Source organism: Gavialis gangeticus, unplaced genomic scaffold, assembly GCF_001723915.1.
Source record: "Gavialis gangeticus isolate Ggan-Ray unplaced genomic scaffold, GavGan_comp1, whole genome shotgun sequence".
Lineage (NCBI taxonomy): Eukaryota > Metazoa > Chordata > Crocodylia > Gavialidae > Gavialis > Gavialis gangeticus.
In genome coordinates, this window is record NW_017729024.1 from 110,164,327 (window position 1) to 110,180,620 (window position 16,294).

Below are 16,294 nucleotides of genomic sequence, written 5' to 3' on the forward strand. Positions count from 1 at the left end.
CCCACACCTGCCAGTGGTCAGCTGACCGGGAGGGGCAGGGCCTGGTTCACATTTAAACCCCAGGGCTGGGGCCAGGCTGGCAGTTCCCCGCTAGCAGCCAAGAGAGAAGGAGCTCTGCCAGAGCAAACAGAGGGGAGAAGCCTGACTGCATAAGCAGCTCCTGATTGCTGTTGTGTGGTGGAGAATTCCCTGGTAGGGATGGAATGACGTTTAGCTGGACGGCTTAGATTTTATGTTATAGCCTAGGGGCTTGTGTTTTGTGTTTGCTGTTTAGAACCGGAGGTTTGGGTGAGGCTATCAGGGGTTGGAGGAGGCCTCATAGGGGAGCCACAGCCGCATAGAGACCCTAGCCCTGGGGGGGGAGGGCAGCAAGAAGCCCCCAGAGAAGGGGGGCGGCATTGACAAACGCCCAGTGAGGCATCCAGTGAAGCAGGGCCACAGACAGCCCAGGGAGGACAAAGGGGGCCAGAGTACAGTAAGGCCCAGACTAACCGATGTGAGTACCATCTGTGCGGCTTGGGCTGTGGTGTAGGGGAGCCACAGATAGCGCCCCCTTGCATCAGGGCAGTAAAGTAGGCAGCCTCCCACTTGCTTAACATCTTCTAATTAAGCAATTAACAAGGCATGGCAGGTGAGAAGGCAGGCGGTTGGCCCATAACAGGTGGGCAGAGTCACCGAAGGGACAGACCCCAAACGGACACACCTGGTCACAGTGGTGCATTGGCCAGGAATTTGTCATACGGCAGCATGCATCATAAGACGGTGGTTTGCCCGCATGAAGAAACGAGCCCTTGGGTCCATCAAGAGAGCACAACGGGAGCAGACCCTAATCCCAGACCCAGAGTCACAGCAGCAAATAGAGAACCAGCTACGTCTAACAATACAAGGCCTACGGGATCATGCCGGAGGACAACAGACGCTGCTAGCCAACACTATCAGGAGCACCCACCCATGACCAACGATCTAGGTAGGAATGTGCAGCTATGGGACCAGAGCTGACGCTGAGGTGAGAGACGAGTCTCCCGCACTTACAATGGACGTGATAGAGGATGGAAAACGGTACAGGCTATGCTAGACTTAGGCTCATTACAGACTATGGTGAGGAGTGATGTGGTACCAACAAAAGAAAGGGGAGTAGCAGATCGAGTAAAGGTGCAACGTTGGTGCGAGGACTCCCTCGAAAAATTAACAGGGTGGGGGCCACCCTACAAGTAGGCAAGAGGACCGATCAGATGCTAGTTGGGGTTGTTGAGCACTTACCCTATCCAGTAGTACTGCGCTGCGACTGGCCCAGGTTGTTGGAAGAGATAACCAGCGTGAGGCCAGGGGAGAAGGCTGAAGTGTTCGTGGGTGCAACCGAACAACCTCCTCCCGAAGAAAGGGGTGAACAAGAGGTGGACATCATACACTTACGGGAAGACTAACACTTCCAGTTGCAGCAGGGTCGGGAGCCAGATTTTCAGTCTGCATTACAAGAACGCATGGCCCAGCGAAACGGAGAGGTATTATGGCAGGAGCTGAAGACAACAATGCCAAGATTCAAGATAAGAAATGACCTCCTGTACCGAGTTGAAGAAGGGGAGCCTGAAGGAAGGGATGTTGTACAGCTGCTGGTGCCTCAGTGCTATTGACGACCTTTACTGAAGGTAGCTCATGAGCTCCCTATGGGGGAACATTTGGGCAGGGACAAGACCGTATTCAGGCAAGATTTTTTTTGGCCAGAACTGTTGCAGGAAGTGGCGAGGTATTGCGCTTCATGTTCTGTGCACCAAAAAGTGAATCCAAGACAACCCCCAAAGGCTCCTTTAGTCCCAATACCTTTGGTGGAGGTTCCCTTTGAGCAGGTGGCACTGGACATCATGGTGCTGCTTCCCCGAAGTAGCACCGGGAACCAGTATATATTAGTTTTACTGGATTACACCACAAGGTACTGAGAAGCTGTGCCAATGCGGACCGTGTCCACCCCAGAGGTGGTAAACAAGCTAGTGAAGATGTTCTCCTGCATAGGACTCCCTAAAGAACTGCTGACTGATCAGGGAATGAATTTTACATCACGGGTGTTTGAGGGAGTGAGTAAAGCTTTAGGAATTAAACACCTGAGGACGGCAGTGTATCATCCCCAAATGGATGGGCTTGTGAAACATCTTAATCAAACACCAAAACAGATGTTAAAAAAGTTTGTGGTCAAGAGCCCTCAGATGTGGGATAAAATGGTTACCATCATTGCTGTTTGCAGTAAGGGAGGCACCCTAGGCCTCAACCAGGTTTTCACCCTTTGAATTATTATACCCCGGCAACCAAGGGGGATCCTGGATCTGATTAAAGAGAGTTGGGAAGAACAGCAGAGTAAGGACCAGAACTTGATTCAATATGTAATACAACTGCAGGAACATCTTGAAGCAGCTCGAAGCATGGTCTTAGGAAACCTCAGAAGGCACAGCAACGTCAAGCGAAATATTAGAACCGAGGCACGCGGACAAGGAAATATGAGGTGGGAGATCGTGTGTTGGTTCTACTGCCGGACCAGGAGAGTAAGTTACTCACTCGGTGGCAGGGACCCTACGAAGTTATACGCCAAGTGGGGGCCCGTAGACTATGAGGTGTACCAGACAGATAAGCAGAAAAAGAAGCAGGTATACCATGTTAATAGGCTAAAGAAGCAGGAAGACTGGGAATGTATGTACCTAGCCCTCCATCCCGAGGGATTGGAGTTGAGACCCTCGTTGACAGAGGAGAGTGGACCAGGGGATGTAGAACTGGCCCCGCAACTATTAAAAGAGCAGAGAAGACAGGCCACCAAGCTAATCGGGGAGTATGGATATGTGTTCCGGGAAGCTCGGGGTGCAGTACATTGGATAAGAACTCCTCCGGGCCAGGTAATCCGTGAGAACTGGCGACGGATTCCCCAGCGACTGCAAAGCTAGATAAAGACAGAGATAGCGATGATGCTGGAGAAGGGCATCATGTGCAAATCCCACAGTGACTAGCAGAGCCCCATCGTAGCAGTACCTAAGCCTGATGAAAAAATTTGTCTCTGTATTGATTTCCGGAAGGTGAATGCAGTAGCTAGGTTCGATGCCTACCCGATGTCAAGAATAGACGAGCTGATGGAAAACACTGGGCAAGCCTGCTACATCTCCACCTTAGACCTGACAAAAGGTTACTGGCAGATCCTAGTGGCACCCAAAGATCAAGAAAAGACAGCATTTGCCACCCCTTGGGGTCTCTTCCAGTTCTGGTGCATGCCATTCGGATTACATGAAGCTGCAGCTACATTTCAACGTCTAATGGACAGAGTTTTGGCTCCCCATGGGGATTATGCCATGGCTTACATTGACGTAATATCTACACCGAGAGCTGGGAGGAACACCTCACCATACTAAGAGCGGTACTACAAGACTTGAGAAGGGCCGGATTGACTGCCAATCTGAAGAAATGCACAATAGGGGAAAAGGAAACACAATATCTGGGGTTCCTAGTAGGAAGTGGAAGGGTGAGACCATTATTAAGCAAGGTGGAGGCCTTGCAGAAGTATCAAGCTCCTCATACTAAACGACAAGTAAGGGCTTTTGGGGGGTTAGCCAATTATTATAGGAGGTTCGTACCTCACTTTGCGGAAGTGGTAGTGCCTTTGACAGAGATGATGAAGGCCGGGGCTCCTACCAAGGTGAGATAGACACCAGCTGTGGAAGAGGCTTTCCGAGCAGTGAAGGACGCACTATGTTTACAACCCCTACTATATACACCAGACTTTAATAAACCGTTCCAGGTGCAGACCGATGCATCAAAAGTAGCTATTGGAGCGGTGTTGGTTCAGAGAGAGGGAGGGAGAAGAGCGCCCTATAGCCTACATAAATAGGAAATTACATCCACCGGAACGGAATTACGCCACGATAGAGGAGGAGTGTTTGGCAATTAAGTGGGCTGTTGAAACACTCAGATACTATTTACTAGGATGTCGGCTCACGCTGATCATCGATCATGCACCCCTACAGGACATGAAGACAGACAATGCTAGGCTGATGAAGTGGGCCTTTAGTCTGCAGCCACATTATTCTGAGATAAAACATTGCCCTGGCACCAGGCTATTTTTGGGTAACCCCAGCCCCACACCCCCATGGACTAACCAGTGCTTCCCCTCAGCCTCTCCCCCAAGCCCACCAAACCCTGCATCCCACAAGCCACTCCCAGTGCTGGTTTTACCAGCATTCACAATGCCAAGAGCAAAGGAAGTAAGTCAAGGTGGGGGTAGAAGTGGAAGAGATGGGGAGATTGGTTCACTGGGGACATATCCTCCTGCAGACCCTGTTAGCCCACTACGGACACTGCCTGTCCCCCCTGCTCCCTCCTGTAGACTCCACTTAGGTGGTCATTTTTAACTCTATCTAATCTCCCCATATGTCTGTACATACCCTATATACTAGTCGCACTTCATTCATTTATCAAGATCTCAACTCTAATGAGTTAATCCACTCCAATAGGTTTGTCTCCATTTTATCAGATTTTTAAACAGAACCTTCATGCCAGGTGTAGGCAACCTTCTTTGGCTGGAGTGCCAAAGAAACCACAATGTCTACCTTGGAAGGTGCTGGAGTACTGGCATGCTGTACAGAAGTTCAGGACAGTTCAGGACAAAATGAGGGTAGGGGAGAATGGCAGGATGCACAGCATATTAGTATATTTAATAATCATAAATGTTACCTTTGTTGTTGTGTATTCCTTTTTTGTTGAGCATGTTGCAATGAGAGAGAGAGAATGAACCACGTGCACAAACACAGAGAACCAGAACAGACACATGCATACACACACATCCAGAACCAGACGTGTGCACACACAGACACAGAGAACCAGATAGAGGCAGACAAAGACAAAACCAGATGCGCAGGCACACAGAGCCAGGCTCCTGGGCCACTGGACAAAGTCCAACCCAACAATGCCCTGGTCCCGCCAGAGCCCCGTGCTTCCCCGGGGAGCCAGCCCCCAGGCTGCAGCACATCTGGCCGAGGCTCCGGCCCGGAGCCTGCCCATCAGCCCAACCACCCACCCACCCTGCACAGCTAAGCCCACAAGAGGTGCGATGCTCCTAGCAAGGGGCAGCGCCAGCCTCATCCTGGTGAGGGGCTGGCCTCTGAGTGGGTGGGAGTCAGGCAAGCTCAGCTGCAAGCCCTGCTGCAAGCAGATTGGGCTTCATGGCTGGCAGCAGCTGCCTAGAACCTGGGCTGGCAGCAGTGCGCTGAGCAAAACGGCCTTGTGTGCCAGGATCGGCACATGTGCCAGGGGTTGCTGACCTCTGCTTTATGCTTTACCTGAGTCACCCTCCATTTTTAGAAAAAGCTTTTTGTAAACATCTATAACGTTTATTATTCTCCTTCACATTCCTTTATGAAGCTCACATTTGCCATGATACTTACCAAAAGCTTTACTCACATTTTAGTTACTGGTGCACTAATACCACTGCCCACCCTGCTGACCAATGGACTTTTTCCTTTGTACAAAGGAGGAGTATCTGGTTTCTCATACTGAACTGTAAGCTCTTTGGGGCTGCGATTGTCTTACAGTTAACTGCTGGTACAGAGGTAGGCACAAGGAGGTACCAGTTCATGGCTCAGGCTCTTAAGCACCAGGTTAATACAAATACTAATAAAAATAGTATAGGATACTTAGCAGTGGAAAAAATGCTTTGTAGCAAAGGAACACATCCACTGCACAATCAATTATCATTCACCATTTCATCAGCACAATATCCTTCCCAAGTCTACAGAAAGTAAAAGCAGTATCTAGCAATCAAGATGGAAGAGAAACTTCTCTTGCTCCAGCCCTTATGAACTATGCTTGAAACAGCATGGAATCAGACTCAGAACCTAAATTGAAACCAATTTGGTTAACAAAGGGGTTGGGGGATTTTATTTTTATTTTTGTGGTAAAAGATAAAATAAAAGAGCATGGGAAGATTTCTACTGATAACTACAAGAGTTACATAGGAGAGTCACCTATTTTTAATAAAATAAAGTTCTTTAATCACTTCACCCAATTACTTTCATTACTGCATACTTTGCTGCTTTATTATAAATCAATATGGCTCTTAGGGTTGGGGTATTTCATGCAAAATTTGTCTCATACTCAGTCATGCTGGTTCTGCATCACTCTTATTTGACAAGCCAGAAAAGCTCTTAAAAGGACACCAGATATTCAGTATTTATAGACTTAACATATTTACTAGGGGTGGACTAATAAGAGATTTTGGGACCCGCTAGCGGATTTTTAAGGAGACATATTGGCCAATACTGATCTGATTTCCGATACAGCTGCATCCAGCTGGTAAGTCTGTTGTGGTGGAAGGGGAGGGAAGATCAACACCTCCCGCAGTGAGAGAGGGAAGTGGGGCTGATCTGCCCCTGCTACACCTCTTCCCTCTCCCCTTCCCTCCCCCCACAACAGACTTACCAGCTGCAAGCAGCTCTCCAAGCTGCCAAGCTGTGCACCTCACTGCCTGCATGCTGCACTGTGCTTGCATGCACTCGCAGGCATTTATTAGCCAAATTATCGGCCCCATCAGGCCAATTTCTGATATAGGCAATTTTCTTAATATTAGTGCTGATCCAATATTGGACTGATGTATCAGTGCACTGCTAATATTTACATAATGCTCTCAGGGTATTCTAACATAATAAAAGGCTTAATGTGCATGTGTTTCTGTCTCTCTGTCCATAATGCTTCTGGCCAAGTGCACATGCGCTGCCAAGTGGGCGGGTGGCAATTGGTTGGACAGTCCAGGCTGCATGGGCCCAAGTTTGTGCCACTGCTGGGGAAGTTTGGCTGCACGGAACATGCCCTGGAGGCACGGAACATGCCCTGGCCAAGCAGCGGGGCTTCCCCTCCCCCTCCCTGCCTTAGGACAAAGAGGCGGGGGGGGGAAAAAAAAAAGAGTGGCAGCAACCCCTACCCCCCACAGAACAGCTGGCAGAGAGGCGGAGGTGGTGGGCAGGGAGCAAGGAAGGAGGGTGGGGAGGCAGGTGGATATGGACCAGGCACACCCGGAGCAACATGAGGAGAAGGGGACGGGGGAGCGGGGCCAGACCCGAAGCAGTGTGGGGGTCAAGCAGGGTCAGACCCGAAGTGGCAGGGGTGCAACGGGGGTGGGGTAGGACCAGACCCAAAGTGGCAGGGGGGTGGGGCCAGACCCAAAAAAGTGGCAGGGGTGAGAGAGGGGGAGCAGGGTCAAACCCGAAGTGGTGGGAAAGGGGGAGCAAGGTCGGATCCCAGATGCCGGGAGGAGGGTGGGGGTAGAGTGGGGCTGGACAAGGAGTGGCCGGAGGGGGGTGGAGTGGGGCTGGACACAGGACTCTGTCCCTGCCGCCCCCCCACCCCACATCATTCTTGACAGGCAAGTTGCTAGTATTAAAATAGTGAACTAAGTGTTATTAAAACATCTCAAAAACAGGGATGAGGTACTTGGAAAGATCACTAAGCTTTTCACCAGTAGCTCAACTGATTCATATCCAGCCCTAATCAACAGTGACTAGACTTATCATACAGTGACTTTTGGCATATCTAAAAATATTTTGTCTTAAAAAAATTTTTGCTCACTTTAGAAGACAAAACAAAACAAAACACTACCCCCCCAAAAAAATGAACTCCAAAACATACAGCTGGCACAGTCTAAAAAAAGAAGACCACATTTCAGTGGAAAGGGACAACAAATGCCTTCTGACTGAAACAGGAAGATCCACCATCATGGACCACAGATTTTGTCCTGCACAGAAGGAAGACAAATTAGTGGTGAAGAAACAGCTACCTGTTCCACAGCTACTCTGTGGACAGATAATGAATTTCACTCTCCAGGGAACAAATAAGCCACCATCTTTCATGCCCTTAGAATCATAGAAAAAGTAGGGCTGGAACAGACCTTAGGATATCTTTTAGTCCAGCTCCCTACTCATCCCTATCTAAACCATCCTAAACAAGCGTTTGTTTAATCCAGGGAAGATCAAACATTTAGAGCAAAGGCCACCACCAGTACGCCCTGGTAAGGGGGGAAGGTAGAGAGGAGGGACTGAGGTGGTTGCCAATATTAGGAAAAGGGGAAGGAGAAGAGGCAGGGGGAGAGATGAAGAGAAGAGAACTTACCTCTGGGCTGAAAATAGAATCAGTGGCATGGAGCCAAGCAAGGAAGGGGATGTGCCAGGCCAAGCTGTTTGCCACTGGTCCCTTGTACTATGGGCTGATTCAGTCATTTCAGGGGCTGGATAAGGCCCACAGGCCATAATTTGAACACTGTTAGTCTAACCTATTCTTAACCCCATATTTAAAAAACTTTGTGAACAACCCTCTTGCACAACTACAAGGCACAATGCCAAATACATCAAAACGACCCTAATTTGCTACAGATAAAAGCAGGGGGATGAGGGCACTGTCAATACTCTACCACTGCAAAGACAGGAAGTAGTTGTTAAAATGTACTCAATAAATTCTAGAAGACCAGTAACATGTTCATGAGATTTTGAAAGGTAGGCAAGGATCTCCTAACTGATCAGATAAATTAAGCAATAATACTATGCTTAGCTTATAGAAGGAGAACAGTCTTTATAATTAGTGCTTTATGGTAAAATACCTGCAACATGATCTGGAAGTTTCTTCTTTCTGCTTCCCACTGTTCTGACTTAAACCTAAACTCCTTAAATGTAGTCTCCCTGATCTGTGATTCCATCGTATTCCTTTGCTCCTTGTGATGCTCCATAGTTTCCTTGATATAGATACAGTCTTGCTTTATTATTGAAAAGCACCAATAGGAAGTTAGAAAATCCTACTTAAACCATTAAACATACTGTGCTTTTAAAGAATTATTTAAGCCTTGTAAGTCTATCCTTATAAGCACAGTCTTTAAAGGAAAGCATATTCAAAAATTCACTTCCATGACCGGTGTCCTAATGGACAAAAGTAGACTTACAATCAGAGTTAAGCTTCCTAGCTCCAGGTCACAGAACCCTTCATGTCACTTTGGAGAGACCCTCTAGAGCTGGCTCAGGTTGACATGGAATGGATCTGGAAGAAACTATATCCAGCTCTCCTTAGCTGAAGAGAGGATCAGCCCAATATAAAGTCTTAAAAAGTGGTGAAAAAAACCCCAAAAAACCCATGCCCCATGACAATCCAAGTATTCTAATATTATGAGAAACTAAGTCTGTCTATCCATAGTGCTTTATTCACACTGACAAACAGCCAATCAGAGTGCAAACAAGCATTCGAACAGGAGCTGGTGGCACACCACCATGATGGTGGGGACACAAGGGACTGGGAGGGGGGGGCCAGCACAGCTAGACTCGCCCTCCCCGCCCTACTCCCTGGAGGCAGGGGCAATGGAGAAGACGGACCGGGGGGGCGAGGCCAGCACTGCTGGCCCCCCTCCCCTGGCCCTGCGCCCTGCAGGTGTCAACAATGGAGTGGAGGGGGGAAGCAAGGTCACACCACCCCCCACCTTGTAGGTGAAGGCAGTGGCGTGGGGGGCTCACACAGGACGGGGAGGCATGGGGCTCCGTCCCTGCACACTTCCCACCCCCTGGTCATTCCTGATGGCCAATTGGCTAGTAATTGAATAGAAGCTGTTGCATTTGTAAGCAGCAATCTATTCTTCTGTTCTGTAACCACATTGGGTTACTGACAAACCCATACCTTGTAAGAGCTGCTGTGGTTTACTTCTTAAAAAAATGAAATGTATGTTCAATTATATGGAGCACTTTTCTCTTCAAATAGTGCAAAAGCCATGTGTAAAAATCAGTATGCTCTAATTTAGTACCACAAACATTAAAATATTTTCATCATAATTGCATACTTACTTCCTGGTGTTGCTATCATGCAAAATAAAGTAATCCTGGGTGCTCTAATTCTATGTGTCCATACCTTAACAGGCTTATATTTCTTTAAGTATAATGTTCAGATGTTAAACATTCTGGTTTTGATTGCTTGGTTATGAAATAATTACTACATCCTCATCATGTCTTCTACTCTTAAGTGGTTCATCCATCCAGACTTAACAATATTCTAACATTTTCGTTTTGGAATGTGAAATTTTAAGATTTGAAGAGTAGCATGCAATTGCAACACTGTACAGCCTTTTCTCAGCTTTAGGTTTTTTTTTCCAAGTGGCAGGGAATCATGACACCAGCAATCCAGTTCTGCCTTCAGAAGTCTAGCACAGAGCACAGGAAGCTACAAGTATAATTTAAATCTATGCCAAGAGTCCCTATCTGCATTGGCATCCTCGCAGTGGTAGAGCTCCTTGCCATTTGTGTTTTACAGCAAAAGCTACGTTATCCGGCACTTTATCAACCAGAAAGCTCTGCTAACTGGCACCCAAGGGATGCGGCAAAAGCAAAACCCGAAGTCCCATTTCCAGTTTTGCTGCCATGGGCCGAGTTCTTCTTCTTCTTCACTTCTTCAGCTCACGGCCCAGGGCAAAGCAGCCTGTGCAGGGCCCCCGCCCCCATCCCCAGGGAGAGCACCAGATGGTGCACATTTGATTAACCGGCATCCCCCATTCCCAGGGGATGCTGGATAACAGAGCTTTTGCTGTATGTGTGTGTAGTGTGTGTGTGTATTACACACACACACACACACACACACACACACACACACACACACAGAATAATAGCTTTTTTAAAAATCATGTAATTTTAGAAATCATTTTTCATGAAAGAAGGTACACAGGAGTTGGATCATATTACAGTATAACTCTTAGCAAACGAAGAAAATAAACAAACTTCTGTAAATGTAAGCTGAGTATTTCATATTCTCTGGGGATACTGTCTGAGATTTTAGTTTTATTCAGAAAAAAGAAAAATAAAAGGAAGTCTGGAAATCATTATCCCATTCCTTTCATTATTACTACTTTAAAACATTATACCTGTAGAACACTTTCCAATTTAGTCCTCTCCTTCAGAAGCAATTCATATTCACTGTTACAGGTCTTGAGGATTTTATCTTTCTCCTCTAAGTCAGCTGCAAGTCTTTGCTGATGCTCTTTCCACTTCTGCTGAGCAATACGAAAGGCTCTCTCAGTCTCTGTCACTTTCTTTTGAAGCTCTGCATTAATTGCTTTTAAGAAAGAAAATATTGGCAAATATAAAGTTAGTGGTAAAACCAACATTAGTTCCTCTGTGTGTTCTGTTTGTTTAGTATACAATAGAAAATGTCTTAGAAGATCAATGTTTCTGGAAACAGATTGTTGCTATTATAGAGATACAAAGATAATGCTATTATTTTGTATTTCCGTAACATCTTCTATATACTGTCAAAGTGTATTACAGACATTAATTAAAATTAAGCCCCTCTGAAAAAAGCAAGCAAAAATCATCTCCATTTTTCAGAAGCAATTGACAGAGTTATTAATTTCATATTTCAATATAATTCACTGCCTTTGGCAAACAATTTCTATCTGGATACTGGTCTCTGCAAACATAATTGTCTGCATCTCCTGTGCTACCTCTTTCTTCAGCTTCAATTTTGGTCTTCACCTTAATTATTTATATTCTACTGATAAGAAGAGTATTCTTCAGCTAAAACTATGTAACTTCTGCTACCCAAGTCAGATCGCCTACTGTCAGGGACTCTGATCAGGCAGGCAGGCCAGGCCAAGTCCCTCAGTAGCATACCTCCAGTAAGTCTCAGCAAATACTGTTCCCAGTTTTGGAACAGTAAGCAGCCTGACTGGCTGCTAAGAGTGCTGCCTATACATTTAGCCACAGCTGGGGCCCTAGGTTTGCAGGCCAGTCAACAGTTCTACTGTTGCAAGCCTCCTGGTTCCTGACTCTGGGTTTTGGCTTATTTTTGGACTTCGGCTTTGGATTTTCCTGCAGATCTATTTCCTGGTCCTGCCCCTGGTTGGGCTCTGTCCTTGGACCTCGCCTTGTGGATTGTCCTTTGGATTGGTACTCAGCATCTGATCCCCAGATCCTGACCCTGGACTGTGTTGTGGACTCTGCTTCTTGGATTTCCTTCTCGTTTTGGTAATGACTCCCACTCTCAGACCCAGAGCCAGGCCCCTGCTTTCCCTTAGTGGTTTAACCATCAGACCAGACCACACACGCCCTGGTCCTTTACACCTACCATCAAGAATCTAAAGCTCAACTCAACATATCTGCATTGTCACATCTGTAACACTTAGGGGTGCACCAATAGAGATTTTTCTTGGCCAATACCAATAGCTGATTGTTTACCAGGCATATTGGCCGATATCAATCCGATAACCAATTTACAGGAGCACAGTCCTGGGCATGGCAGGGGCAGATCAAGACCCCAAGGTGAAGGAGGGAGTGGGGCAGGGGGCTAGAGCTGGGGCTGGGAGTGCTGCCAAGCCAGGGCAGTGAATGGGACACCAGGGAGGGGAGTGGAATGAAGCTGCAAGAGGTTCGTCCAGGGGATCAGCGTCCCAGTGCTTAAAAATGGCAGCAGCAGGGATTGAACTAAAGCTTGTCAAATGAGCTTTAGTTCAAGCACTGCCACCACCATTTTTAAGCATAGGGATACTTTTAGGAGTGGAGCTAAGCAAGATGAGGGCTGATGCAGGCTGCCCGCTTAGGGCTCAGGGCTGTCTGTCCTGCTGCTTTTGCCCTGGGAGCTGCACACTCACCACTCTGTGTCCTCGGCCCGCCTGGTGACAGGGATCACAACTCGCCGCCACCACTGCCACCAGATGGGCAGGGGGTGTGCAGCCAGCACACAGATCCTGGGGCAAAAGGCAACAGTGTGGACAGCCCTGATCCCACAGCAGGCAGCCATCATCTGCCCCGCATACAATTCTAGGGAGGCATATGCCCCCCCATACATCTCCCAGGGGTCTTGGACTGGACCCACACAATGTGAAGAGCTGGTCCAGGGCAAATTGTAGCACCTGGCCCATGGATAAGCTTTATGCCACTCATCCAGGCTGTGGACAGGCCTAGGGTTACCATACATCCAGGTTTTCCAGGACATGTCCTCTATTTGGCCCCCTGTGCTGCATCCAGGTGCGTTTTAAATGCAAGCAAAAATTACAGGATTTCCTCCCCTGACCAGTTTTCAACATTGCTGCTGCTAGGTTCCCAAAGTACCTAGTGTGGTGAGTGCGCAATCAGGAGCCGAGTTCACGATTTTGCTTTGCTCCACTGGTGGGAGCAGGGGAAGGGTGATCTGAGGCAGCAGGGAGCCCAGAGGGTCAGGAGTGAGGAGCACCAGCAGGGCTGGGAGTGGGAGTGGCTGAGGATCAGGATTGAAGGACATGGGGGGGGCACAGATGACTGTGGGTTGGGGGTGTGGGGCACCAGTGGGGGGGCAGGGTACTGCTTTTTGGGAGTGAGGTGCACTGGCAGGGCTGGGGTCAGTGGGTTGGGAGTGAGGGGCAGCAGGGCAGGGGAGGGGGGCTGTGGTTTGTCAGCGAGGGGCAACAGAATGGGTGGGGCAGGGAACCAGCATATTCTCCCCCTCCCCCCCACAGGTGTCTTTATATTTGGACCTGGAAATATGGTAACCGTAGCAGGCCCTACACCACTCATCTGGCCAGCTAGACTAAATGAGTTTAACACCCCTGCCCTAAAACACTAGTGTCCTTCTGACCTCCAAAATTATAATGCATTTCTCCATTACTACTTTAAAGTAACTGCATTCTGTATTTCACCTGATTTTCTGCAGGTCCTATCAGAACACCCAAATCCTGTGCCTGACTTTGATTCTTAGACCTCTTGAAATAAAACAATTCCAAACTATTCAGGTTCTTTGTTACTCAATATATGGTCTCATCCCTCTAAACATGCTCTTTAAAAATTCCTCTTATCCTGCAGAAGAATTTAGAACTCATCCCTACATCTGCATACACATGAATGGATCTTGTAGGCTAATTTTGTATGTTTTCATTTTCTTACTTTACCATATACACAGAGAGGTACTGAGAATTAACTGAACACAACTTTTGAGTACAGTGATCGTCATTTTAAAATTCTTTCCTTTCACTATCGTTTTAAAAAAAAAATTAGAAAAAGCAGAAAACTAGACTTTCTAGTAAAAAAGGAGGTTAAAGCAGCAACAAATAAACCAAGAAAAATGGTAGTTAAACAGCACAAAGTAAAGGTTACCTAAGGAGAACAGAGAAATTAGAAGAAATATTGAAAAAGGCTGCTAGTTCACAGGAGCCCATCTGACAAAGAAGCCAACAATTGAGACAGATAGCATATTAAAGCAGCAAGTAAGCAAGTAAAGACTAAAGAAGATTCCAAGTCACAAGGGAAAATGAATATGAAGCCAGGAACTCCAGGAGAAGAGGGAAGCAATATAAATCAGCATTTGACTTTTTCAACAGCTAATTAGCTTCTTAAATCTGAAAGCTGGTCACAAAACATTTTGACAGCTGTATCTTAGGTAGAAAGTCTCCTACAATGTTTAATATTTAAGATGACACCTAAAAGCTAGCAACTAAAAGAGCATTATAATTAACAAGTAAAGGAAAGCATATAGCTTCCTAATTATAGAAAAAAAAAGTTCTCTACCAAATAAATCTTTAGCCTGCAGCGTTTAAGACAGCTTGCACAGGAAAAAAAGTTGAGTGTTTGTCCTACTTTGCTTCTTAGAATATATAAGGTAATCCTAAAAGGTATTATTTTGTTTGTTTGTTTTTTAATTATTTAAAGGAAGTGGCATAATCAGTTTAGCTGTTTCCTTAGGCATATCAGTTATGTCTCTTTGGTTAACAAGTAGTCTTTCTAAGTCCTTAATTTGATGTTCAGCATTCAGACACAATACCCGAAGACATATTTCCTGTTTTACTTTTCAAAGGTATTTGAAAAAAAAAAAAAATCACCACAAAAAAGTTAACTTTCCCTTATAACACTTGCCTATACTCCAGTCAGGCAGAGTTCCAAAATAGACAAAACCTAGATTTCTACTGTACAAAAAACAGAATGTTTTAGGACTATGTCCTCCTCCATATTTAACAGAAGGAATTAATAAAAAAGCCCTACCAACTTAAACTGCAAGACAGGGAGGTGACCAAAAGCAGCTTACACTTCATACCAAATCCAGAGGAAGAGTCAAAGAGATTATGATCAGATCTCTGAGAGAGAAGGAAAACCTTTTTAAAAAGAGAATGTGAATGAAATACATGGTGGCCAAAGATCAGGTATAGTAAGTTGGGTTTTAACACAATAAAAGTGGAGAAAAAAAGAACCAGAACGTGGAGACAGAAGCACAAATAGGATTAAAAAATGACATTGAAAATATAGGCCTGGAAAAAAGAATAGTATATGACAGTGATCTATAAGAGACAACAGAAGGAAAGGGAGTTGTCAGTGAGGAGCACAGAGCTGAAGGAAAAGAGATGGAGCCTTAGTGGCTAGGGACAGAAGTTGCACATAAAGCGGTTAAAGTGATCAGAAACTGGCTTAAACCTGTAACAACCGATGTTCAGTGCACATAAACCAGTTTCAAAATGGCTGAAACTGGTTTAAAATAAACCTGGTAGTATCAGATTAAACTGATTTGGGTCAAGCCAGTTTATGCAACTTCTATCCCAGACCCCTTTCTGTTTTAAGTTAAACCAGAATCCTCCAGCATCCCAGCATGCTCTCTGGACTGGTCTGTGCCGTTTGCTCCAGAGAGTAGAGCTGGCCATGCCCCTCTGCTCTCTAGCTAAAGCAGGGGCAGAGATGTGGTGAGACACCAGCTGGCATGGCCCTGTTAACCCCTTCCCTGCCCTCTTTACTTTAATTCTTCCCTCCTTCCCCTCTCCCCCACCATAGCCGGGGTCTGCCTGCCTGCGGGTGAGCAGCAGAGGCAGAGGGGGCAGCCAGGGGTCTGGGCGAAGCTGGGGTTGACGGACCCTCCTCCCTGTCCCCTTCACCTAAAGGGGGCCATGCCCAGACAGCATCTGGCCACATCCATCACTGGAGCAGCAAGAGGAAGGGGAGGGACCTCTGTCAGAGTGCCCAGGAGGGGTTTATTCCTCCCCTTCTTCTCTGTCCCACCGCAGCCATTCTGGCATCACCCCATTAAGGCTAAGGGAGCAGAAAAGGGGTTAATTACCTCCCAAACAGGGGGCTGCAGCTGGGGTGGAGCAGCTCCCCCTCCTCCCTGCCACCCCACCACTGAGTGGGGAAGGGAGCTCTGTGCAGGTCTGCCTGGACCCAGAGGGTCCTCATCCCTCTGCTACTCTCTCGTACCAGGCAGGGAGGGGGACTCTGTTTGGTGCTGGAGGGCAACTCTTCCCCCTCCTCCACCTCCTCCCTCCCCGGGGGGGGGGGGGGGGGGGCCGGTGGGGGTGTAGAGGGGGGTC

At 47.0% G+C, this 16,294-nt stretch overlaps 1 protein-coding gene across 6 annotated transcripts in view; it reads right to left on the bottom strand.

Annotated features, from left to right (window-relative positions):
• The window catches only part of CCDC171 (coiled-coil domain containing 171), a 406,988-nt gene that overhangs the window by 371,343 nt on the left and 19,351 nt on the right, over positions 1-16,294 (bottom strand). For 5 of the 6 annotated variants that reach the window (XM_019517555.1, XM_019517553.1, XM_019517556.1 and 2 more), the window contains exon 4: positions 10,901-11,091. In XM_019517555.1, coding sequence (XP_019373100.1) covers positions 10,901-11,091 — 191 coding nt within the window. Of the gene's footprint in view, positions 1-8,611; positions 8,744-10,900; positions 11,092-16,294 lie in introns of all 6 variants that reach the window. The other variant, XM_019517557.1, reaches the window with a different exon arrangement.